Below are 25,179 nucleotides of genomic sequence, written 5' to 3'. Positions count from 1 at the left end.
CGTGCGCACGTGGCGGGTGGCGAGCTCACAGGTGCGAGCACCTGCTCACCCTGGGCTAAGGGGTAACCTGTCCTTTTATTTTTGTGTTAACTCCATTAACACATCTTCATTAATAAGTAGAGAATACACATCGAGAATTTACGATGTGGGACTATTCTCCCATGCACTTTATTAATGAATAATAAATGTTATTTTGGGCTGACTTTAAACATTAATTTCTCATTCACCCTTAATCGGTTTTGAGCAAATTAATAGTCTAAATCTATCTACGCGAATCGTAGATTTCAATTTTGAAGTCAATTACGACTTTCAACAATTGATGGCTTCCTTCCTCTAAATCATTTTGGTCTATTTAAGGCCCCAATATCCAACAGAAATAAACTATTTACCGTAGCTCTTAGTAGATTTTTCCTTTAAAAATTATATATTTAAATCAGCATTTTGTTAATTATTGCTTGACAAATTCTAACAACTTCAGAAGATATATATTCTGTAAGAACTAGTAACTGTCAATTAAGGTACTGACCTAGCTAAATACAATATTTAGATTAAAAAAATATATTTAGATATAACAATTTCTTTATAACAACTACAATGCTATCGAAACTAAGTTAACTCCTATAATTTTTTGCTTAAACTTTTTTATTCTAAGTATGGTCAATCAATTCAAAGATTGATTTTATTCCAAGAATATTTCAACAACCATTTTATAAAATCTAAGTCAAGCATATACTTTTCAGTGCGATAAAGTATACAATTATAACAATACAAGACAATAGGCACATGCTTCGTCTGATCAGATGTGAGTAACACATAATTAATTTCCATTTTACCATGCAGTATATATATAATATAATTTTAACATCATTATCAAGGATATTTAAATAAAATTATGTCTCTATATTAATAATTAATTATAATTTTTTCTTAATGGTTATATGCCAACGTTAGTGCTGAGTAGTAAATTAAGGTATGGATAAAGATATATTCAAACGTGCTAAATTTTAACCCCAAATTAATTTCATACGGCAACATTAATTCCATATTTCATCATCACGAATACAAGTATACGTGTACCGTATCGATGGGTGGAAATAATTAATGTATTTAATGGAGTTATTAATGGACGCTTGGACGAAGTGTGTAAAACGAAAAAGTTTGAATCGGCGTAGGTTTGAGATTTTTATTTGTTTTTAGATTTTTTTTTTCTTGGAGACGTGTGATTTGATAGATAGGGGAATAAATTAATGGGAGATTTTTTAATAATGAAAAAATAGTAAATTTTTATATGTTTGATATGACATGTGGCACAGATAAACAAAATGTTCATTTAAAATTCTAATGATTGTAATTCATAATTAACTAGTTGGCAATATATGGAGTTATTAATTATAATGATCAATTACGTAAAGGCATGCAGTGTATCCAGTCTCACTGATGCATGCAGAGACCGGAAACGTAATTTAATGTCAAATTAACCACGTCATTTATTTAATTAGCTGTATTTAAAGTGCGGATTACGGCCACGGGGAGGTAATTAATCGAGTAAATCAAAAGTCAAATGTAGTAGTTAAGATTGCATAAATTGATTAGTTAATTAGGGTTGAAATGTTTGCTTAAGTTCTAACAAATCGCTATTCAGGCTTCATGTTTCATTATCCAAGTAAGAAAGTCAAACCCTTTCTTATTTGAATGACACTGACCACGGAGAAGATTTTTTTTTAATATAATACAGAAAATTATTTATCTGTGTTTTTTTTCTTGAATCCATTATTGATCGATTAAAAAGAAATATTCAAAGTCAATCAATAATAATGTTAGGATCAAAATATCCATCGATAATAATGTTATGATCAAAATAACTCATAAATTTTTATAATAGTGTGATATTATCAATTTTAACCTAAATCCTTTTAGATAAAATATCTTCTATCTTTTCTATATGCACTAAGAAGAAAATCATATATTAGTAATAAATTTAGTGACTGTTTTAGCGACAGGTTATTTACTTCGTCACTATTAGTGACAGATAACTTATTCTCCATCTCTAATGATTGCCCAATTATAATTTTCCATTATCATACATGCTAATTGTTAAGTTTGATAATTAGACTAGTTAGAGATACAATTATTCATATTCAATTGCAATTAGTTTTATGAGACTTACAAAAGAGCTCATTCTTTTAAACCAATCATAGGTGAACCTCTTACAAGATACTAAGGTTTTCGATATTTACTTTAGAAAAGCATGCTTATATAGTTTCATGAGACCTAAATGATTATAATATAAGCATGCTTAATTTGACATGGTTAACCATGTTAAAAATTTTATTATCATTAGAATATAATGTATATGAATAAGGTTTAGATGTGTAATAGGTTAGACAATGGATTTATAGTCAAGAATTTTTTTACTGAGGTTGAAGAGTTTGTGAACTTTGTTAAGTCTCATCTAGAATGCTTAAATGATGCCGAGTTAAAGTATCTATATAATCAACGTAGATGTAGAAATATAGCTTCCCATAACGAGGATATAGTGAAAATACATATATGCATGTATGAGTTTGTTCTAAATTATTACAACTAGTATTGTCATGGAAAGCCATATGTATTTGACCAAAATTGGACCTTCTATTGCTTGGTCATCTTGCCCGATTGCTAAAGAGGAATCATCAAAACTCGTGAATGTAATGTAATCAATGGTTTGCAACGTAATGAATGCATATGATTAATCGAATATAGAGGAAACACATATGCCTGAAGTTCAGAAAATGTATTATATATTAAAGACTAGTGAAAGAGAATTATAGGAACACATTTCTTCTAACCATTCTCAACTATCAACTACTGCAAAATTATTGAACATGAAGGCAGAACATCATTTCTTTGAACGATATTACGATGACATATGTCAATTGATGTCAGAATTACTCCCTGCTGATAACTGCATAACTGATAACTTCTACAATATAGATGGATGTAGCTGTTCATTTACCTTATGAGGCACAACTAGGTGGTCCTGTGCAATACAAATGAATATATCAATTTGAAAGATTTTTGAGGAAATTAAAGAACAATATTTATAACAATACAATAATTGAGGGATCAATATATAATGCATATTTGGTTGAAGAAGCAACTTCCTTCTCCTATTAATATTCTACTGATAATGTGAAAACTAGAAATCGTAAATGTCCTCGAAATTTTGATAATAGTCAACTAGTTGATTCAGAGCTGCTTTCTATTTTTAAGTTTCCTAATAAGAAAATGAGTGCAACTATTTCTAGATAATTAATGAACAAGAATATCATGCTGTCAGAACATATATCCACTTGAATTGTGAAAAGGTCAAACCATATATAAGGTAATAGTTTAAGTATATAAACATACAAAGCTTTCTATATATTTGATATGCTATCTAATATGTTTTAAAATTACCTTCTTTAACAACTTATATGAAGTAACTAAGTCGCCTCAGACCAACCGAAGACACCTTCAATGACACATAGTCGTTGCGTAGTCATTGCAAATTGGATAAAATTTTATCCATATGGAGGCGTCCTGGAAGACATTTGAGGTGCCTCCAATGTCACATCATCAACGGTCACTTATAACCAGAATGTTATAAATATAAGGGTGTAAACGAATCGAATCGAGTCGAATATGAAGAAAAATCTAAGGCTTGAATTTGGATCGAATTAGTTATATTCGAGTTCAAGCTCGATTCGAAACTCAAAAAGTTTAAAATTTTTTATTTAGATTTGGCTCGAATCAAAGCTTGAGTTCGGGTTTAGCTCGAAAGATTCGAATATGTTCGTGAGTTATTCAAACTATTGTTCAAAAATAAGTACTCAAAAGACTCAAAATTTATTTATTTAATATATAATTATATTATATTAACAAAATATTGTTGTTAGGAAGACACCCTGAGAGGTCAGCCTTTGTTGGAAGACTTGTTGGGAAAGACTTATCTAGAAAGACTTCCCTTATGGAAAGACTTCTCTATAGACTTCCTTTTTTGTAAAGACTTCCTTTTTGGAAAGACTTCTTTTTTTGGATAAACTTATTTGGAAAGACTCAAAGAATACGTTAGGAGTGTTGGTACTCCAAGATAATTTTGATGTAATCAAACAAGTTAAGTTAAGTCCTATTGTGTGTAACCTTGTGTCTAAGTGTACAGGAACTTAGGTGCACAGGGCATCGAGCAAAAGACACAGTTAGCGAGAAGGACGACACGGGAAAGAGCCGACGGGTTTAGTGCATCTGAGGGATGAGGTGTTGCGGAAGAGTATGTGGACGGGCGAGAAAGAGGCACGCGACATTTCCGAGGGACGAGAAGTCGGAATAGAAACTTGCTCGAGAAGGCCGGAAGTTGGGTTCCGATGAACCCTATTCCGGATGGTCGAAATCACCCAAGCGAGCGGAGCCGGAGCGAAAAACCCGGACCAAAGTAAATGGAGCCGAAGCTAGAGGTCCGGAGTGAAAGTCAACAAAATGTTGACTGTCACCCTTCGGGGCACCCGGACTCCGGGCGCTCGGAACCCAAGTTTTATCAAGATCGACGTGGCTTTTGACCGACGCGTCGGGGATATGGTTTTATCCCCCTCTAAGCACTTGGAATTCTTCCAAGCGCCCCGAGCAGGGCTATATAAGTAGCCCTGCTCCCAGAAGCTAAAAACAACAAAAATTATTCAAGCAATACTTGTATACGCTTCTTTGTCTGTTTTAGCTTCGTTTTTTTGTGCTTCATTGCTGTAAAGAGGTTTCTCCACCCGAAGGAGAAATTAGCGCAATTTTATTCCTTGGATTAACAACCTCTGCAGTTGTAACCAAGTAAAATTCTCTGTGTCTCTATTTTTTCAGTTTATTTCTTATTTTGTCTATGCAAATGTTTTATTCTAAGTTATAAGTCCGCGAAAGGTTTGTTTGTTTAATTTGTACAGGGACTATTTACCTCCCCCTCTAGCTGGCCGCTAAGGGTTCTAATAAGGAGGACAACCGAGTTTGAGCTAGGTTCAGCCACTCTGACATTCAAATCAGACCTTCGAGAAAAAATAGAGAAAAACGAAAGGCGAAAAGTAAGAGGAGTAATAGAGAATATTAGAATTGCCTTGATGTTGCAACAAATTACCTTTAAATAGAGAATGAAATGATGACCTTGATTTCCAAAGGACATACCTTTTCCTTCGTGACCAAGAGACACACTCGTTGGTCATTAGCACTTCAATAACCGCTGAGTCGAATCAATGTTCCTAATTCAAGGGGATCAAACTTAGATGTGACTCGGATGGATTTGACATGAGATCTTCTAGTAAGGGTCAACTTGATCAGAATTCAGTTTAACTAGACCCGAGCTTGACTTCACTTTACTTGAGCTTATCTTGACCGAACCTAAATTTATCTTGACTTTGACTTCTAACTCAATTTTGATTTGACCATGCCGCATTATAGTGATTATCTCTACCGCATCAATTTGGATATATATAAAACTATGTAAATGCTATCGAAACTAAGTTCCTTAAATCCTATAATTTTTTGCTTAAACTTTTTCTCGATGGTTATTTCTCGAATTTTGCTTTGAAAGGTGGAAGGATACGATCTTGATCCTTAATTGATAGGGATGGTCAAGATTCAAAGATTGACTTCATCATAAGAATACTTTAACAACCATATTATAAAATCTAAGTCAAGCATATACTTTTCAGTGCCATAAAGTATACTATTATAATAATACACAACACAATATGGCGTTTTCTACGGCTATTTAATTTTAGTATGTATATGTATGTATATATTTGTTATAGTTATATCCAAGAAAAAAGGAAATAGACTACAAAGAAACGATGCTTGCAAGTTAAAACAGTGACCGGATCTTGGTCTTTGCGGATTAATTATAATGGAGCAGATAATTTCCTATGCGACCCGCTCTTGGCTTTTAATCACGTGCTAATCAATTGACGTCATGCATATATGGCACATGCATGCAGCTTCTCACGTCCTATATAAACCCATCACCTTGACACAATTTAATTGCACCACACTAGCTATAGTTAATTTATTGTATTGCGATCCCTTAATCCTCAGCCGTTAATCCTTAATTAGCGTACGTCTGCCAATTGCAATGGCATCGTCCACCTTCTTCTTCTTCTGCTACTTTTTGCTTGTGTCAGCTGCAGCCGCATGATCTGCGGAGAGCTACTACCACCTGCGCTTCTTCCAGCACGAGAGAATCTTGGGCACTCCCAACGCCACCGTGGTTCTGTCGGTCAACGCCGACAACTCCGGCTTAGCCACCGGCTTCGGGAACATCGTCGCCTACGACAACGCCCTCCGGGAGACTACCGACCTGAGGGCGCCCATCATCGGCCACTCACAAGGCCTCGGCATCGGCTCGGACAGGTCCGGCGCCTCCGGGTTCACGGTGTTCAGCATGGTGTTCACCGGCGGCAAGTACAACGGCAGCTCACTGGACATCCAAGGCATATTTCATATCGCAGCCGTTGCTGGCGACGGTGTCGGAGCGGGCGATCGTCGGCGGCACGGGACGGTTCCGAGGGGCTCGAGGGTACCTTCTCAGCAAGGAAATCGTCTTGACGCCGGAAACGCTCACCGGACAGCTCGACGCCTACATCAAGTTTTAATCATTATTATCATACCATAATTAATAGATAATTAATATACGTAGTGAACTTATATTAATTCCCAGCATTAATATAATATGTACCGAAATAAATTGATGGATCAGAAATCCATCATTGGTAATAATATTAGTTTTTATATTATACGCATTCAGTACTTACGAATGCCTCTATGTGTGTGTAATACAGATTCCAAAGATGAAATTAAAATATAAATGGAAGTATAAATTAGTCAAGAGAAAGACTTTGCAGAACTATGCTAACTTTAGTCGACAGATTTTATTATTTTAATTTTTGGGGAACAAAAAAAAAAGAGAATATCCGTGTGTATATGAATAAAAAAAATATACTTAAAATCTCGAGCAGCCCAGAGGGATGGTTTCACTTTTTCCTTTTTTGGCCTGTTAGATCAAGAAATTCCAAAGATTGAATTAATGCCCTATTCTTAGGGGGAATTATCTTCCCCAAATGATGAGTGCACCTCAAAACATTTCGATATTTCATGATAGGCTTGCGTGCTTGTAAAGCGTCGATATGCAGATTAGATAATTCAAACGAGGCTTATCGCATTTTCTCCAGGTATCAAAGCAACGCTGCCACAAAAGCAGCAGGAAGCTTTAATCTGCAAAATGCAACAGTACAAACCAATTTATGTCGAAGCATCCGTCAAGCACAAGTGCGACGGACATGATGATAAAGCTAGAAAAACAATTTATGTTGAAAAATTCCTTGAACAGCGATCCTCGCTCACTGGCTCGATCTTTACTTTTCAACCTGTCAGGAAAACAAGTATCAGAGAATTAGAACAGTCATTGCACATTATGGGAGAACCAAACCAAATGGACTAGCATTGTATCAAGGATATCAAGAGAAAAGTTTCTTCATTCTAGTTTAGCAATCAAATCTTATTTGAAGTTCTTTGACTGACCCCGATCGTAATATTAGATGTCTACATCAAAAAAAAAAATAATCATGCTCTTATCTACATAAAGGCAATTCTCAAAGAAGATAATCCACGATGTGAGATTCAGGTTATAAAAAGAAGATCATAACTTACCACCACAGACAAACTAAAAGAATCCATACTCAAAAGGGGAAATTAAATGGATACTTATCATCTCTAAAGTCAAAGCCTCTATCCTGAACATAGACATAGCATAGCCTAGAGTTAAAACTCAATGTCTCAGAGTTAACATATAATGAAATAAATTAAGTGCGACTAAAATAAGAAATGCACATAATCACAAATTAGACTTAAACAGCCATATTCAAATGTACATAACTTTGTTACTGACTAGATCAAATGAATGTACTGACTACACTTTCATATGTGCATCAACTTGACAGATATTTTCTTGCTATCTCTAGCTACTATTTCCCATATGCAACATTTGACAGATGTTACATTGATGAGATGGTCTGGATCACAGATTCATCTTAAGATTGATTTGTCCAAAATCAGGTGGAATCAACAGTGATTCTGCCATAGTTGAGCAAATCTCACCATCATTGCCTGTTGTTGACAGCCTATAATCAGTCCACACTTCACTTTATGTTGGGTTCAACGCTGTTAAACAAAAAGTTTAATGGATGAAAATGGTGAACAAATTTATCAGCCCTCCCTCAAACCCTTAATCCTAGAGGGGAAAACAGGATGTTGTCTCAGGTCAAATAACAAATAATCTGTAAAGCCCATAGTCAACAAATTCAGTTCCCATTGTGTTCGACCATACAGTATGATAATTTACAAAACCTACTAGTGTGTTCTGCATTAGCTCCTTGCCCAGCTACTTCCACAATCCACAAGCAGAGAAGCTGCTGACTAATTATGTTCACTTAGTGCACATACAAGTGTTTCCATTAGAATACTACTGATACCAGTTTTTTTATTATTATTATTTTATTTTTTATTTTTATTTTTTAACTCAGTGATTGTGTATTTATGAGTTCATGGAAAAATTGAAGAATCACATAAAATGGAGAATGATCAAGGCCAAGTCTTTCTGAGGCTGATTGAAGGAACAATCAACAAAAAAATAAGAGCGGATGAAACTAAACTGATTGATGATAATTTGCTACTTCATTCTACTTATATTGAGATATTGATGCATCTTGTAATTTGTTATTGGAAGTTGAAGTATCCTTAATTCCAGAGAATCTAGCACATGACATATTCTAAAATCAAGGACAGGGAGAAGAAAGTAAAACCATAGTTCCTAATCCAATCATATGTGCAAAGTCCACCTCCTTGCAAACATTTTACTTCACATTGCAAGATTACTTCCAGCAGCATCAATAATAGTAGCAAGCCCAGATGTAAATAATGGAGAGCTTTGTTAGGTTCTAAGAGCTATTCTAAGATAGTGTCAAAAATTCGAAGATGTAAAATTTAAGTCCAACAAACAAAGTAAAAGCAAAGAGTGTATATACAACAAAAGCCAAAAAAAAACAAAACGTTTGCTGACTTTATTCAGCTATGTATCAGAAAACAACATCCTTATTAAGAGATATATTCAACAAAAGGAAACCAGGCAAACAGAGATATATGATTTCAGAAAAGGTGGGTAAACACAGGGATAAAAGTTAAAAATATCACTAGAGAAGGAAGAGATAGATGGAAACCTTATAAGCTGGCCATTTTGGCAAATAACCATTGAGAATGTAAGAGCATTCAGTGTATGCTGATCCAACTCCTGCACCAGCACTAAAAGCAACAGTTGCCCATCTTGTAGTTCGACTCCCTTATGCAGTAAGGAAAAATAGATAAAAGCACAAATATCAGTATTATTAAATAACCAAATGAATATACACACTGCATCTGGTTTCCTAGTTGACCTAACATTTTTCAATGTAGTATATCTAAGATTATGAAGCATAAAAGTGCTGGATGTTTCAACCAAAAAAGCTGTTTTTCAAAATATTTTAGAATATCTTCATTTTGGAAAACTAAATCTTTTCTTTGAAAAGATCTCTTCGGAGACATTCAACAAAAAATATCAAGTCAGCTGACCAGGACCAATAAGCCCTAAAACTAAGAATTTACTAGCATACAGGTTAATTTGATGCCATCAAGATTAGCACGAAACAAATTTTTTATAAATTATTTTTCCAATTCATTATTTAATTCTATATAGGCAATGGTACTGATGGAGTTGAAGTCCAATCCGCTCAAACCCTAATTTCTAATCGAATGGGTGCATTTCACAGATTTTGGAGTAAGCGAGTGCCAATATAAACTATAAAGCTATTCCAAGTTAGAGATCTGAAGACACCGGAACATCCAAAAATTCAATCGAGTGATCGACTGAAGCATCTAAAAATAAAATCTAAAAAAAAAATCAAGGCTCACTGAAGAAGAGGACGGCAGCAGAGGCACCAGCGAGGGAGGAGTAAAGGAGACGGCGGATAGAGAGGTCTAGGCATGCGTCCAACTTGGGGTCCAAATCGTAGCGCGTAAGTGGTGGCGTAGCCTTATTGACGCCGCCATCAGTGGCCTCTTCCGCCATGACTACCAGAACAGAAAGAAAGGGAAGGGGGTTTACAGAAAGTATAAATCCGATCCAAATCTTCAAAACAAGAAGGATAATTTTTAAAGCAAAAAAATTAGGGATAAAAAAAAGAGAAAAAATTTTCGTCGACAGCAGGATTCGAACCTGCGCAGGCAAAGCCCAACAGATTTCGAGTCTGTCTCCTTAACCACTCGGACATATCGACACATGGTAACATTTGGAGATTATAATTTATAATTGTAATAAATATATCTTTTCCATATTTTTACTATGAGACTTTACAATCCAAACATTTTGATTATTATTTCTTATTTTAATTTATTTTATATTCAAATTTGGTTAGCTTGTCAAATTAACTTATCCTATCAAACAATTTAAGTGAGTTGAGTTAAAATATTATTAACTCATTTTATGATCGATCCAAACGGGTCAAATCGCCTAGCATCGCGACTCATGCCGATCGACCCATGATAGATTTAAATTGATCGGTGGATTGAGAAAAAAAACTTTAATATTTTAAAACCAAAGTGGAAAATGTAGGTTTGACTTGTCGAATTCACAATCCAAATATAAATTTTTTAAGTTTTCTATATTTTTTATTTTTTGACGAGCGGGCTGACATACTTAACTCACAACCCGTTTTAGGTTAGGTTGTCTTGAGTTGGAGATTTTCCCATCAACTAGGATGGCGAGCTACCTTGCCATGCCCCCGCCATATAATAGATTTTTAACCAATTAACCCGCCACATCACGGATTAATTCATTTGACAACACTATTGAAATTTGACCATCTAAGAAAATGTAAAACAAATTCCATTAGTAGCACCTAATTTGAGCTTCAAACTACGTATTAGTTGCCTCTGGGCCATGATGCCGCGGCAGGGGTGTTACCGTAGTTGTCAAATACTTATGGTTGAAATTTAGCAACTGTACATTATAAAAAAAAATTCTGATAGGGTTGATTACTGGACGAGGAATCACTTATACAACTACATTTAGATTTATAATATCCAGTTAGTATCTTTAAAATTGAAAAAGTTAATATCTAGTTTAACGAAAAAAACAAGTACGTACTAATCACCTTTTCACCTTTTCCTATACTTATTAGGTCATCTGCAACGTGCCCGTTAATATGATATTATAATGACATTGTACATTAATTTGACATTATGAAAGGATATTATAATACCTCTTTACTTGAACGCGTTTAATGTCTTGAATGCGTTCAAGTATGTATGGGGTGGGCCAGTCCTGACACATCTCATATGTATAATTTTTTTTAAAATTTTATTTTTTAAAAATTTTATAAATTTAAAATTAAATAAAGCGATTTATTTTTTAACGACTAGTTAACGTGTTATATGAATCTCTCATATTCAATAACATCTTACAAGAAAATATATCGAAGATTAATTTCACGATGAACGACACTGTATATAAGTGGAAGAGGAGGCAAGCCAACCCAACTTCCACCGCCGATAGCCCAAAGGTCATGCCGGGGGGCATATCCTTCGACCTACACCAAATGGCAAGAACTCCAAGTTGAAGCCCCTGAAGTCGACTGAGCCGTTCTCAAATCTCTCCGGCTTGAAGCTTTCGGCATCGGAGCCCCAATAGGTCTCATCTCTGGCCAACACGAATGCATTGATCAGGACTCGGGCTCCTGCCGGCACTCGATACCCCATGACCTCGCAGGTGTTTGTGCATACTCTCGGGAGCAACAAAGGGCCCGGAGGATGGAGCCTCAACGTCTCCTTGATGACCAATTTGAGGTAGCTGAACTTGGATATGTCACTCTTTTCCAGCTTATTATTCCCTCGCATGGCTTCCCTTATCTCTCGTTGGGCCTTCTCCATTGCCTCAGGGTTCTTCACCAGCTCTGACATAGCCCATTCGATTGTTGTCAATGATGTCTCTGTTCCTCCAGCAAATATTTCTTGAAGGAATTGACGACATCATCAGCTAGCTAGCTAGTAGCTATTAATTAGTAAATTTAATTAACCTACAGTGTAAATAAGAAAGTGTAGTTGTATTAGATATGCATCACTTAACTATCTAACATAATTGTTAGTTGGGTTGACTATGCGATTCAAGCATAATATCAATAAATATAAAATATGCACGAGTTTAAACATTAAATGGTAGAAATTAAATGATAGAATTCAAAATATATTTAAGAAAAGACTATCAAGGAGTATAGATATTTAAAGAAATAGACTTTAATACTATATATATATATACATATATATATATATATATATATATATATATATATATATATATATATATAATTGATCTGCTACGGTGAGAGTCTTGCGGTTTTCGTGCGGCACGCTTATGTGGCGAGTTCCACTTCATCCGTGTGAGAAGTTGATAACGCAACGAAGGCAGAATCGCGTCAAACTTCTCCTCGCGATTCTTCACCACGAAACCTAGCCACTCCTCCCTCTCCGAATCGTCGAACGCGCCTTCCTCTCTGAATCGCCAAAGCGCCCCCCTCCTTCGCCCCCCTCGCGGCAAATGCGCCCTGAAGCTACGAGACCGGACCTACGACTCTCTCTCGCATCGAGCCCTCTTATACCGCGAGCTCTCCCTCGCCGCGAGCTTTCCCTTGCCGCAAGCCCTCTCTTGACCAGCAAGCTCTCCCTCTCCGCGAGCCCTCTCCTTCCTATGTCTCACCACTCACTGACGAACTAGGGCATCATTATCCGCTCCTCTCATTTAGTGCTGCAGGAAGTTCATTTGGATCATACTTTCTTCTCTGGTTCATTTAGAGCAGCATTGCCCAAGCCTAGCCTCAGGTGTCTTGTGTCGCTACCGTGGAGGTACAAGGTGTTGGTTCCATGGCCCAAGAGCAGAGACATGGTGAGATTGATTCTTGGGTAAGCCGGCTATGGTTTTCATTTTCCCCAATTCTCTCATTGATGGTCGCAATGTATCTGATTACTCCTGATGATTGCCCTAGCTAGTTTCTCGTTGCTTCCGATTCCCGTGTTGACTCGTACTGATCTGAAAAGGAGGAACGTGCTACCACTTTGAGAAGAATATGGTATGATAAGTTAGCATCTGTCGAGTATGATTATCTCACATTGTTTCCTTCGAGATACGTTGAGTGTACCTCAGTAGTTGATTTCTTATTTTCCTTGTTCTACTCTTCAGCAATCGTACATTAAAAATCACCTTGCCTTCTATAAATTTTTCATTCATTTTTAAAAATATTCATCCTTGAATTTTTGAACTTATTGGAAACTTTTTTGGACTTCGTGTAATCGTGTTGACTCAGTATTTTAGAGATCACATCCATGGAACTTTGATAAGTGTGAAAATAGAAGGGAAAATGATGGAAGTATTCTGCTTGCTATTAGATGATATTTTGGTTGCTTTGGAGCTTTGCCTGTCATTCATTTGGTCTTCCTAAATTCTCTATTTTGCAGTCAACAGATTTGGTATGATAATGTTCCTCGCACCAAACTCGTTGAATATAAGAAAGACCAAAACTGAGTACGGAGGTGTTTACTTGGTTTTCCTTCTTAGTGGAACTCAATTTAAAGATGGTGTTTCTAAATACATCGAGTTCATCGAGCAAGTAAGCAAGTATTCTCAGCTATTTTGATATTCTGTTGTTAATTTCAACCAAAGAAATTGCTGGACATGCCTGTATTACAGGCCAAGATGTTATTCCTTCTATAATTATGGGGTTCTCGTTTGATTATTTTTTTCTCTAGAGTCAGTGGAATTTTGCTTTTAATTGGTTCAATTAGCACTTATGACCTAAGGCTTACCTTTTGATAATATTGAGTAATGAACATGAATGCATGCCCGTTCCATTCTGTTTCTGTTACTTTCTATAAAATGTACAATGCTCTTTATTAATTCCAAATATTTGATAAATTTTCATTGCAAGATTATCCATTGTTGATTGTCTTGAGTGGGAATATATTCTAGTATCTTGTATTTTTTTAATATTATGTCTTCACTCTTCTCCAATGACTCATTTGAGATGAACTCTATTTTCATTAAATAGACTACCTAATGAGAATGATTATTTTATCCAATCTTAGGCAGTATTGGATATCAACCTCCAGAGGTAGCAACAAACCTTGTCTTTGGTAGATGAAAAGAAACTATTTGTTATCCTTGTGTTGGTAACATTAATTTTTTTAATGCCATCATCACTAAATCATCTTAGATATGGGAAACCATTCCTGAAAATGTGCAATGATCTTTTGTAAAACTGCATTCAAGTTAAAAAATTTTCTATTTTTCTTTGATTTTTAATCATTTTTTAAATAAGTCCTCAGATTGTAATAAGCATATATACCACTTTGATTTCCTAAAACTAATTTTTAATGGGATTCTCAATCTGATAATTGATAGATTTGTCTAAACTAGTAATACTTCTTTTCTTGATTTTACCCGAATCTTCTAGCCATCAATGGGGGAGGGCACACAAGGGGTCCTTGATGTTGGTTGTGGTGTTGCAAGCTTTGGTGGATATTTAGGGGATAGGATCGGATACAATTTGCATTAGAGTGTGGTATTCCAGCCTTTTTATCAATAATTGGAACTCAGAAGCTGTCATTTCCTAACAATATATTTGATTTGATTCAGTGTTCACTCTGTATAGTCCACTGGAATACAGATGGTACCTGTTATATTTTAGTCAATTCTTTTACTTTTGTAGAGTAATGTTTATCCTCAATTTTATATCTGAACTATGTTAATGCAGGTGGGAAGCCACTGGAGCTCAATAGGATTCTTAGACCTGGAGGTTTCTTTGTTTGGTCTACAACACATGTTTACCGCTAATGAGAGGGACCAAAGCATCTGGAAGTGTAGTGACATTTGTCAATTTCTTTAAATTTCATGACCTCCTTTGTCATCAGCAAGACTACGTGGCTTTCGGGAGCTATACTATCTTAAATTTTTATCTAGTACCTTTTTAAATTTTTGTCTGGATCTGCTACTGATATTGACTGACGCAAACTTGGTTTGTAAATGGTTAAATGTTGTAATTCTAGATGTAAACTTGGTTTGTTAATTTATATCATTAAACACTATTGAATAATGTTGGTGTTGTAATTGTGGTATGATAATGTTGTTGTAGCTTTCAATATATTTGAGGATCTTGTCAGTTTGATCCTCTTCAATTTCAACATGTAGCTATAATGAGTCTTTAATGTTGTTCTTGGATTGTCCACTTATTGCTTTTACTTTGTCGTAGCAACTGTGTCTCAGCACTGCATCAGTTATCAGTATTGATCTCCATAATCCATATGCAAAAGCATCTAATCCATATGCAAATGCATCTGATCCAAGATATGACATATGGAACTTGAGTGGGAGAGTGGATCATTCCTTGCTCCAGCTCAAGTTTCTGAGACATTTGAATTTGAGCTACAACAACTTCAATGACCTTCATATACCACGCTTCATTGGCTTCCTAAAGAGATTGAAGTACCTAAACCTCTCAAATGTAGGCTTTGCCGACACTAGAAAAATGAGGAAAATCGAACTATTTTTGCCTTTAGTTGTTAGACAATAATTACTCATGGAATGAAAGAGAGAGAGAGAGAGAGAAAGAAAAGGAGACTCCTTGAGAAGCTCCACGGCAAAGAGGTGAAACAAATTTATGATATTTTAACTAATTAATACAAAATTCAATAAAGTTCTTTCACTGAAACAACAACAGCAAAGTCTACTAATATACAGAGGGAGATCACTTATAGGAAACAATGAAGCAAGTAACTAGTATATAATTTGACACGAGAATGAACAACTGCACAAAGCCAACATACTGTCGTTACAAGAGATAAAGAGACAGAATTAAGAAAATGAAACTATCATTACAAGTTTAAGCAACTTTAAGCAACTGGCTGTTTAGAAACAAATTACAACACCCGAAGCCAACAAACAAATAGTTACAGTCTAATACCTAATCCCAGAACATACAACACAAGAAGAAAAAAAAATAAAATAGTAGAATTAATTCAACCTTTGCTCTTTCCCCTGTAGCTCCAAGTGCCACATGCAATGGATAAAAGTGGTCAGGCCATGGATGTGCCATTCTAGCATTTGGTGCCTTCTTCATCATATCTATACAAATATAAAGAACATAAGATTTTAAGTGCAACCCTAGATTTATTGTCAAAACAATAATAATAAAAACTACTGCAAACAAATCTCACGTTAATGCATTTCCACTATTATCTCATAATAATTTGTTTGTTTGAGATAATTGATGTTAGTAAATTATCAAAATTCAAAATTTGCAAATTCTTATAAATTTAAACTGCCAAAATTTTCCAACATTAAGCAGTTCAAACACAAGTTTTTGAGAACTGATTTTAAAAATGAGCTAAGCAAAATTTCATGTTGCACTCGCACACAAAGAATATGCTATGGATGTCTAAAGAATTTAAATTACACATCGAGGAGAATGAAGCGCCATGTTATGTGAACCAAGTCAAAATTCAATGGTTGGAATCACTCATTCAACGTAATAGATCAATTTGATCGAAGTAGTAAATAACTTAAAATAGGAGAAAAATGAGAGACAAAAGCCTGCATTGGGTTATTGACAGATGTAAATGCAAAGTTCGTAAGATAACACCCACAAATATTCCTCACCATCAAAGTTAAAGTTGACTCCCTCCCTCCAGAGGAGCTTCCTTCCATGGTTGAAATAATTCTACATTCATTAGACTATTGTAAATGGTACTCTATTTATCACAAAGCATATTCAATAAAGTGAGTAGACTAAATGAAACACATTTCCAGAAAACTAGTGAAATTCATCATCCTTTTCTGCCGATATAAAACAGAAGCGATTTTGATAAACAGAAGCAAATTCTCAAGAAAGAAACAGTAAAATAATGCATAAGACTATGTTCAAACATCTAAAAGTTAATAAATTACAGATCGAAGAGGCTGCAGGGAGCTTCTGTGCGCAAGAGATTGGAGAGGTGGATTCCATTCTATGCGCAAAAGTTAATAAATTGCAGATCACATTAGTTTCCATCCAAAGAACAAATACTCAAACAATAAAGAATTCACATTATACAGGAATCGCACGAACCTTTACAGGAATGACTTTGTAAGAGATTGGAGAGGTGGATTCCATCGCGCGTCGCTCGCAGAGAGGGAGGTGAAACCCTAGTCTAGAACCACGGAGCTTCTGTGCGCAAGCAGCGAGAGGCGTGAAAGGGATAGGGGTTGATGCGGAGTCGTTACTTCGGCATTTCCATGGAAAACTCTCCGCAGTGGAGCTCGCGTCCTAGATTCGGCGAGATAGGGCACAAAAGCATCGCTGCCTGAGAGGGAGGCAGAGGCGAGAGAGAGGGAGGCGAAAGAGAGGGAGGTGGACGTGCTTCAGCTAGGGAACGAGGAGAGGAAGGAGGAAGGCGGCGGCTAGGGTTCTGTGAAGTGTCAAAAGTTGTCGTGACTTCTCACCGCAAACGACGTGGAACTTGCCATGTCAGCAAACCGCACGAAACCGCAACAACCGCGCCGTAGGAGATCAATTCTGTGTGTGTGTGTATATATATATATATAAGATGACATTAAAATTGAAAATAGTAATCAATAGTGTACTCTTAAATCAAAGAGACACACACTATCGAGTAGAATTTTAGTGGTGGATGATACAGTGCATAATGGTAGGGTCCGATAAAGTCATGACAGTCAGAAGTCAAGGGGACGTGGCAGTCAGAAGTCAAGGGGGCGTGACAGTCGGCGATTAGGAAAGGAGAAGTAGGACTGTAGGATTACATCTGCAACCTGATTTTCGATCGGGTTCTCGCAAATCAAGACTCCATATCAGACACCCTGGTCTAAAACATAGGGGGTAGTTGGAGTAATGTTTGACCTCGATTTGACTGGTCGAGTTCTCACAGCTCGGTTATATCCAGGCTTGGTTCTCTTAGTGAGCTAAACCTGGTCAGTCAACCCTCGGTCAGCTCCTAGACGATCTCACCACAACTTCCAGCCCCCCAAGGTTTGGGACAGGTGTTATACCCAACAGAATAGCCTGAGTTGCCCTGTTCATTCCCGGTCGGACCAGAAGGTTGGGACAAGAGGTGCTAACGACAACAAGATTAAGGAATCGTAACTGCCTGTCAGAGAATAATTGCGAAATGTCAAGGAATATTCCAACGATCTGCGGTCACCTGCGAATGAAACCTTCCTTTAATTTAGTCTACAGGTGGATGTCACGTGCACTCCATCACCGACAAGTCTTGACACCTAATATTCTTTGACATCAGTCAAGCTCCAGAAGGTATACACTGTCATATAAAGAGGGAGGTCCTTTCCCTTGCGTAGATACGCTCTCTCGCATATTCGCACTTTTCTTCTACTTTTCTTTCTCCTTCATACACTGTTCTTCTGGGGAAAAAGTATCTGACTTGAGCGTCGGAGGGCCTGCTCCGGGGACTTTTTCCCTCGTTTCTGGCCTCTAACATCCGTGTGCTTGTCTGAGTGTGCGCAGAGCTCAGGTGCCACCGGCTCAGTCGTCATCGTCCGTCAATACCACGTGGGTGTCCATCCTTGTAGGCGCATACGAGAATGATGTCCCAATCACCCCTCCGTCAACACTAGCAACAACTCATCCGGCTATAGGCGAGTAGGGGCCAAAAGGGGGACGAAGGATATTCGGAAGGAGTTCTTTGAGCATAACACATAGAGTTGGTCGTATATTTTCATCCTCCTCACCAGCCGTAAGGATGCAGATACATAACTTAACCAAAGAGGTTACCCAATTGAAGGACATTATATCTAAAAGGGATAAAAAAAAATGAGAGAAATGCACGACTTGATTTTGTGACATCTTTAGTTAGGTTTTGCTCCAGGTCATATTACTTCCAGTTTCGGTGATGATGATGATGATGGTGGTGGTGGTGGTGATTCTTCGTAAAATTTTTTTGTATGAACTTTTTTTATTCGATAATTTACCAAAAAGTGTATGTAGGTTTTCGAATTTTTCAAAAGGCGCATGCTACTTTGTTATTTACCAAAGGGTGCATCTTTTTCCAGTACTCTTCTCATTCTAATCTCTTGACAAATTTGACTATATTTTTTTTTATTTTCTCTATCATTTCTCTCTCTTTTCTCTTTCCTTCTATGCATGCAACATCTATTCTCTTTCCTCTCATTTTTTTTCTTTCCTCTCTTTTGCACGTCGATTCTTATAAAAGCATTTTAACACCCCCGATAAGCCAAAATAAATAATGGGTAGTATATTTGAACCCCTTGCAATACCAGAAATCCATAGGAACTAAAATGGGTGCAATCGGACCAAAATCCACTGATGGACTTAGAGAGCTCCAATTGCACTCATTTCAGTTTCTATGGATTTCTGAGATTGTAAGGAGTTTAAATATACTTTCCAGTGTTTATTTTGACTTCTAGAGAGTGTTAAAATATAATAAAAAGAATCTCTAAAATTCTCTACGTTGGGCCAGATATGGAATCATATCAGGTATAATATGGACCTGATATCATTTTAACACCTCTGTGAAGCTAAAATAAATAATGGATATCATATTTATATTGGATCGTGATGCGCATGAGAGGGGGGTGAATCATATGGTTTTTAAAACATGAGTATGCAGCGGAAAGTAAGAAATAAAAGAGAAGGAACACAAGAAGAACATAAGCGGTTTTTTACTTGGTTCAAAGCCTTCGGCGACTCCTACTCCAAGGCCCATATCCCGTGGACCTATCGATGTGCAATTCATTAAAAATCTCTTCCGGTACTCCCGAAAGAGAGAATCGAGTACAAGAGAATTTAGGTCAAGTGCAACACACTGCACTTGCCCTTTTATAGTAAGTAAGTAATAACAAGATTTTACCAACATTTTTTTAGAAACTGAAATGAGGCACTTTGTGTTGATGTCTGTCTGTCAGGCGCGATTGAAACTCCTTGGAGCAGTCGTTGGGCTTAGAAGCTTCACAGTAGAGTCGTAGTAGGAACCGGAGGCAATAAGAAGTTTCAATGCACGTGCAGTAGCTCGTATGTACTTGATCTCTAAGTGCCTACTTGAGACTGCCTTATAAAGGGCTTGGAGGGTGTCTCCCATAAGCATGTAAGGCGCCTCCAATAAAGCAAATCCTATCCTGAGAAAATCGGCACTTATTTGCGACCGATTCTAAAAACCATCCTGTGGAGGGCACCTTCCATGGTTATGGAAGACGCCTTCTATAAACAGTACCGAGGTGCCTTCCATAGCCATGGAAGGTGCCAAGGTGCAATCGGAGCTCTTTAGGTCCATAGTGGGATTTGGTCAAAATTCACTGATGGACCTAGAGAGCTCTGATTGTACCTATTTCAGTTCCTATGGATTTTTGGAGTTACAAGAAGTTAAAATATGCTATACATTGTTTATTTCGACTTCACATAGGTGTTAAAATGATATCAGGCCTACGTTGGGCCTGATATGAAATTGGAGAATTTTGATGATTCTTTCTTATTATATTTTAACACCCTCAAGAAGTCGAAATAAATAATGTATAACATATTTAAACTTCTTGTAACCATAGAAATCCACAGAAACTGAAATGAGTACAATTGGAGTTCTCTAGGTCCATCAGTGGATTTTGGTCTGATTACACCCATTTCAGTGCTTGTGAATTGCTGTGGTTGTAAGGAGTTCAAATATGCTATCCATTATTTATTTTGACTTTTCGAGGGTGTTAAAATATTTTTAGAAGAATCGACGTATAAAAGAGAGGAAAGACAAAAGAGGAGAGGAAAGAGAATAGATGCTACATGCATAGGAGGAAAGAGAAGAAAGAGAGAAATGACAGAGAAAATAAAAAGAAAAACAATCAAATTTGTCAGGAGGGTAGAATAGAAAAAACAGTATAAAATGAGCATCCTTTGGTAAATAACAAAGTAGCATATGTCTTTTGATAAATTCGAAAACATAAATACACCTTTTGGTAAATTACCATTTTTTTATTTGATTGAGTTTGTTTTTTATATAATTTTTTAATATTTAACCCATGCAAAGTTAGATATATAGGGTTCAATATTTTTATTATGTCATGGAACATTTGATATATATATTTTTGATTACATGACCTATATATTTTTTTTTTAACGCTTAGTTACAAGTTTCATGGATATAAATCTTTCATGTAATTAAGGATGAATGATATCTTTTGCCAGCTAAGCACTTGTTATATTATGATAATGATTTAAGTTTTATTTATTTTGTTATAAATGTTAGACATTGATATCATTGATATGTTAGACTTTTTTTTTGCTATAAATGTTACTTATTATTTATTTGTAATTTGACGTAGGAAAAGACTAACGGAAGAATGCGAAGGAAGCTCCTTAGGCATGATAATTTGTATTATTTTTTATCCTTTGGATGACTTGTTAGATTTGTTATTTGGATATATATTATGACTTGTTGAACTTGTTATTGTTTGGATGCTATTTAATTGTGTATGAATATGACTTATTTAAATTTGGATAGGATGTGTTAGATATATTTAATTGTAGGGTGGGTTGGATTATGTTAATTGTAAGAAGTGTTGGAAGTGTTGATGATTATGATGTGTTGTATGTTTGATAAGTAAACATGTAAATATGACAAAAGTCAAAACAGGGGAAATGTTGGATTTTTTTTTTTTTTTGAGTTTTGTGATAAAATTTACGATGAAAATATTTTCCTTTCAAACTTATAGTATTTTTTTTACGAATCGGAATTCATTGCATATATGTAATAAATATGGATTCATCGAAAATCTATTTTCATCATAAATGTGCGAGAAAATGGTTTTTTTGGCGCAACTTCTTCATAAATGTGTAATTTTTTTTACGACGAATCTAGATTCGTCACAAATTAGAATGAAAATCTGTTTTCATCGCAAAACTACGACGAAAAAAGGATTTTTTTGGCCACGACTTCTTGACAAATATGCAATATTTTGGCAACGAAAAATAATTCGTCGTCAATTTATGACGAAAATATATGTTCATCGTAAATTTGAGATTATGAAATTTGTGATGAATTAATTTTCGTTGCATATTTGCAACAAAATCTGTGTAAAAAGAAAATTAAAATTCGTACATATCTTGCATTGAATTTTCATAATTTTCCTCATAAAATTTAGCAACGGCAGATTGACGTTGAATTTCTTTTTTTATATCAAATTTGGTCGCAAAAAATTTTGCAACGACTCTTTTAAAAAAAAAATTATCCCAAAATTCTCCAATCGGGATTCATTGCATATCTGTAACAAATATGGATTCATCGAAAATCTATTTTCATCATAAATGTGTGAGAAAAAAATGGTTTTTTTGGCGCAACTTCTTCGTAAATGTGCAATTTTTTTTACGATGAATATATCTAGATTCGTCACAAATTAGAATGAAAATCTGTTTTCATCGCAAAACTACGACGAAAAAAGGGTTTTTTTTGGCCGCGACTTCTTGACAAATATGCAATATTTTGGCGACGAAAAATAATTCGTTGTCAATTTATGACGAAAATATATGTTCATTGTAAATTTGAGATTATGAAATTTGTGATGAATTAATTTTCGTTGCATATTTGCAACAAAATCTGTGTAAAAAGAAAATTAAAATTCGTACAAATCTTGCATTGAATTTTCATAATTTTCCTCATAAAATTTAGCAACGGCAGATTGACGTTGAAATTTTTTTTTATATCAAATTTGGTAGCAAAAATTTTTGCAACGATTCTTTTAAAAAAAAATTATCCCAAAATTCCCCTAGAATCCCTATTATTTTTTTTTTTTTAAGTATGCAGCCTCGAGAAGAAAGCGAGCTAGGAAAAAACTCTGATATTATCGTTCTTAGCTATGAGGAAGATTTCTATCGTCGCAACATCACTATGAGATTTCTATATCATAACATTATTTGATCTCGGACCAGATCAGTAATAAAAATATGGACAAAATATGAAATAGAAAATAATTTAGTGGGTTAAACCAATTGCCCTTGTAATATATTGAAGTCGACAACGGTGGAGCCACATTTATGGTTACTTGGGCAGTAGTCCGGGTCAAAAGCACAGATCTCTTGGATTGTTTTTTTTTTTTTTTTTTTTTTTTTTTTGTCTAGAGGATGTATCATTTGTATTTATGATTGGATCACGGTCACGATTCGATCGTAAATAGTTGTGATCTTTTTTTGGGTTCACCGTCCCCACTAGATTATAGTTTTTGTTTGGAGCGGGCGGTCGGAGGTCGTCCGAGCTAGGGCTTTCGGCGGTGGATAAGTGGCTAGGTTACTGGGTATCGAGCGAGGGTGTCCTCCGGGCAGCCTCCGACCGTCCGCTCCGAACAAAAACTATAACTTGATGAGGACGGTGAACCCAAGAAGGGATTATAATCATTTATGGTTGGATCGCGGTTGTGATCTGTCCATAAATATAAGTGGCACATTCTTTGGACTATAAAAAGTGGTCCAAAAAATCTTGTCTCGGATGTCAATGGAAATGAGAAAGAGATTTACACGGGAGGAAGGAAAAAAAAAAACAAAAAGTAAAGAGAAAGTTTGCTCGGGATGATGTTCTCAGCATCCATAAAAAGAAGAGGCTAGGTCGGATGACGTGACGACGTCAACATTGACACTCATAGCCCATTGCCTGATAGATAACCCGGGCTGACATTGGAAGTCCTTCCCCGCATTCCATTGACCAATTAATTGTGAGGCGTGAAGAAAGCAATAAATAGCAAATTCTTCCATTCATTAAGTCGTCTTCAAATTTATTACACGCATATCCCACTTATTTAAATTACGAAATAAAAAACCGAAAGGTACAACATACAATTAATTCTACTTATTTATTACAAGCAGACCATAAATTAATCATGGCAGCATGGAATTTCAAGAACGAAAGTGACTATGGCAGAGGAGGAATGGCGAGATCGGCAATGGCGCCCCAATAAGACTCATCTCTGGCCAACGCGGACACATTGATCAGGACTCGGGCTCCGGCCGGCACTCGATACCCCATGACCTCGCAGGTGTTTGCGCATGCTCTCGGGAGCAGCAGAGGGCCCGGAGGGTGGAGCCTGATCAGCGTCTGGCTCGTTGATGACCAACTGGAGGTAGCTGAACTTGCAGATGTCACTCTTTTCCAACTTACTCTTCTTTCGCATTGCCTCCCTTATCTCACGCGCGCTGGGAATTCTCCATCGTCTCAGGCTTCTTCACCATCTCTCGTCGTTGACGATGTCTCTGTTCCTCCAGCAAATTAAATATTTACTAAAGGAACAGCATGATATATATACCATGAGGTAGCTAGGCGATGCGAAAGAAGAGCAAGTTGGAAAAGAGTGACATCTCCAAGTTCAGCTACCACAAGTTGGTCATCAAGGAGACGCTTAGGCTCCACCCTCCGGATGCATCAAAACTCTCTTCGTCCCATGCATTTATAGAACTACAATGAGAGATTGTAATTAATTTCTTAGAAAATTGATTTTGAATAATAAATTAGTTTCAATTGACTGGCTCAAACAAATTCATTGAAAAACCATTGTCATGGAAGTTTTACTGTTTTCCATCCCTAGCCTAGATATATATTTCCATACATTTTCCCTAAATATATAGATGGTTTTTCAACGTTTGAAGTTTTTCAACTGAATGATTAATTTTTTCCCAGCATTTTGAATTATTTAATAGCTTAATCACTGATAAATTAGTTAAATTAACCAAATAACCAATAAATCAATTAATATATTTCTTTCTGAACTCTCAAGCTAAGTCAAATCAATTAATATATGGATTAAGTGCATGATGCTAATATTATAATATAAATTGACCATAGATAAATTATTAAAATCTAAGCGAACCATAAAGATTTAATATGTATATATGTACCTGTTTATAGTATAATCGGACAAGATTGTATGAAGAATTGGCCAATCTTGCTGACCTATTAAAAGGTGTAAGGACCGATGCTAATTAGGGGAGGGATGAATAATTGCTCTAGGTTTGATTCAGTTGCGTGCTCGTCTACAACATGTTAATTAATATGCAGTGCAACGTC

At 36.0% G+C, this 25,179-nt stretch overlaps 1 protein-coding gene, 1 long non-coding RNA gene and 1 other non-coding gene across 3 annotated transcripts; 1 reads left to right on the top strand and 2 right to left on the bottom strand.

Moving 5' to 3' along the window:
* Positions 1–7,184: 7,184 nt before the first annotated feature.
* LOC122038969 lies at positions 7,185–10,348 on the bottom strand. Its single transcript, XM_042598960.1, has 4 exons — positions 10,292–10,348; positions 9,988–10,146; positions 9,261–9,379; positions 7,185–7,412 (listed from the first exon to the last, which is right to left on the bottom strand). Exons 1-4 carry the CDS (start codon positions 10,344–10,346, stop codon positions 7,401–7,403), a joined length of 345 nt encoding a protein of 114 aa, XP_042454894.1. The 5' UTR covers positions 10,347–10,348; the 3' UTR covers positions 7,185–7,400.
* Positions 10,271–10,352, bottom strand: TRNAS-CGA. The gene has a single exon. It is a non-coding gene; the product is annotated as a tRNA-Ser (tRNA).
* A 2,116-nt stretch (positions 10,353–12,468) lies between these two features.
* LOC122038970 lies at positions 12,469–15,303 on the top strand. The gene is made up of 4 exons (XR_006127978.1): positions 12,469–13,029; positions 13,117–13,196; positions 13,582–13,733; positions 14,877–15,303. It is a non-coding gene; the product is annotated as an uncharacterized LOC122038970 (long non-coding RNA).
* Positions 15,304–25,179: the final 9,876 nt, after the last annotated feature.

This window comes from Zingiber officinale, chromosome 1A (assembly GCF_018446385.1).
Source record: "Zingiber officinale cultivar Zhangliang chromosome 1A, Zo_v1.1, whole genome shotgun sequence".
NCBI lineage: Eukaryota > Viridiplantae > Streptophyta > Magnoliopsida > Zingiberales > Zingiberaceae > Zingiber > Zingiber officinale.
Note: the sequence above shows the minus strand (reverse complement) of the source record. Positions and strands in the feature narration are given on the sequence as shown.

Bases quoted from the DNA above. Each gene is read 5' to 3' on its own strand.
- LOC122038969 (XM_042598960.1), bottom strand. From the start codon at position 10,346: ATGTCCGAGTGGTTAAGGAGACAGACTCGAAATCTGTTGGGCTTTGCC. The intron at 10,147-10,291 runs GTTCGAATCCTG...CTGTTCTGGTAG, and splicing joins GTTGGGCTTTGCCTGCGCAG to TCATGGCGGAAGAGGCCACT. The intron at 9,380-9,987 runs GTGAGCCTTGAT...TTACTGCATAAG, and splicing joins TGCTGCCGTCCTCTTCTTCA to GGAGTCGAACTACAAGATGG.